Source organism: Empidonax traillii, unplaced genomic scaffold (assembly GCF_003031625.1).
Source record: "Empidonax traillii isolate 1590-97213 ecotype Southwest subspecies unplaced genomic scaffold, ASM303162v1 scaffold3646:size23432, whole genome shotgun sequence".
Taxonomy (NCBI): Eukaryota; Metazoa; Chordata; class Aves; order Passeriformes; family Tyrannidae; genus Empidonax; species Empidonax traillii.
The window spans coordinates 8,451-10,007 of NW_020958839.1; the positions used below are offsets into that span (position 1 = coordinate 8,451).

At 55.0% G+C, this 1,557-nt stretch overlaps 1 protein-coding gene across 1 annotated transcript in view; it reads left to right on the forward strand.

Moving 5' to 3' along the window:
* LOC114072642 (zinc finger protein 239-like) overlaps nucleotides 1–736 on the forward strand; it is a 7,990-nt gene extending 7,254 nt beyond the window's left edge. The window contains exon 3 of the mRNA XM_027910518.1: nucleotides 1–736. Within this exon, the coding sequence (XP_027766319.1) occupies nucleotides 1–683 (683 nt within the window). The 3' untranslated portion in view covers nucleotides 684–736.
* The last annotated feature ends 821 nt before the right edge of the window (nucleotides 737–1,557 follow it).

The window sequence follows — 1,557 nt, forward strand, 5'->3', positions numbered from 1 at the left end:
TCCACACTGGGGAACGGCCCTACACATGTAGAGAATGTGGGAAGAGCTTCAGGGAGAACTCCAACCTGATCAAACACAAGCGTACCCACACTGGGGAAAGACCCTTCAAGTGTGGGGAATGTGGGAAGAGCTTCAGTTACAGCTCCACCCTCCGCAAGCACCAGCTCATCCACACTGGGGAACGGCCCTACACATGTAGGGAATGTGGGAAGAGCTTCAGGGACAGCTCCACCCTGATCCCACACCAGCGCATCCACACTGGGAAACAGCCCTACAAGTGCTTGGAATGTGGGAAGAGCTTCCGGCACAACTCCAGCATGATCAGACACCAGCGTATCCACACTGGGGAACGACCCTACAAGTGTGGGGAATGTGGGAAGAGCTTTAGGGACAGCTCCCACCTCCACACCCACCAGCTCATCCACACTGGGGAACGGCCCTACAAGTGCTTGCAATGTGGGAAGAGGTTTCAGAGCAGCTCCAATCTCCTCCTGCATGAGCGGACACACACAGAGGAGAGGCCCTTCCGCTGCACCGACTGCGGGAAGGGCTTCAAACACAACTCCCACCTCGTCACCCACCGGCGCATCCACACTGGGGAGAGGCCCTACAAGTGTGGGGAGTGTGGGAAGAGCTTCTCCCACAGCTCTACCTTGACCTATCACCAACGGACCCACCAGTAAGGGAAGACCCTACGAATGCCCCGACTGCAGGGAGAGCTTCAGCTGCTGCTCCCACCCCGAATGACCCCCCTGATGGTGAGGCAACCCCTGGAGTCCAGGGACTGTCAGTCCATCCTTTTGTACCAGAAAGGGCCAGTCCCCTTTGCCAGGGGCAGGTTGTGCCAACAGAACCCTTCTTGGGGGGTGTGTGGAGATTCCTGCCTTGGCTGGGACCCCCCAAGGTCAGTGCTGGAGGTTGAGGGCAGAGATCTCCCCCCGAGCGTTGGTCTGGGGGAGTTCCATCCCTCTCTAATGAATAATTCTTGCTTTGGTGCCAGCTTGAGTAGAATTGCTTCAACAATTGCTTTAGTGTAGAGCACTGTCCTATCTTATGCTGTACTAGTGGTAGTTTTAGTGTTTCTATTGTGCAGTAAATAATTCAGATGAAGATCTTTAGTCTGATCATTTGTAACCCTAAATAATTCATTTCTTTCAATAGATTTGAATGGCCATCATTAAACCCTGGGGGACAAAAGTGGTTCAGTCCCACCTCTGTAATTCCTCTAAACTGAAAGTGTTGGCATAACCCAAGGCTGAGATTGGATCCAGCAGCCCCAGCACCCCACAGTCAGTTGGGAGCTCTGGCGGGCACCACCCTTTCCCAGCCCCCTGTGCCCAAACACCCCCATGGGACCATCAGACCAGCCAGGCCACCCCCCCGTTTTCCACCCTTCTCCCTTTTCCCTCCAATTTTTCATGGTCCTCAATCCCCAGCCCCTCCCAGATCAGTCTAGGGGTTCCAACCCCCACATTTTCCTCTCTCTCCCCGTTTTCCACATCATCCCCCACTCCCCAGCCCCCTCATGCTCAGTTTGGGGGTCCCACCCTGCCCTTT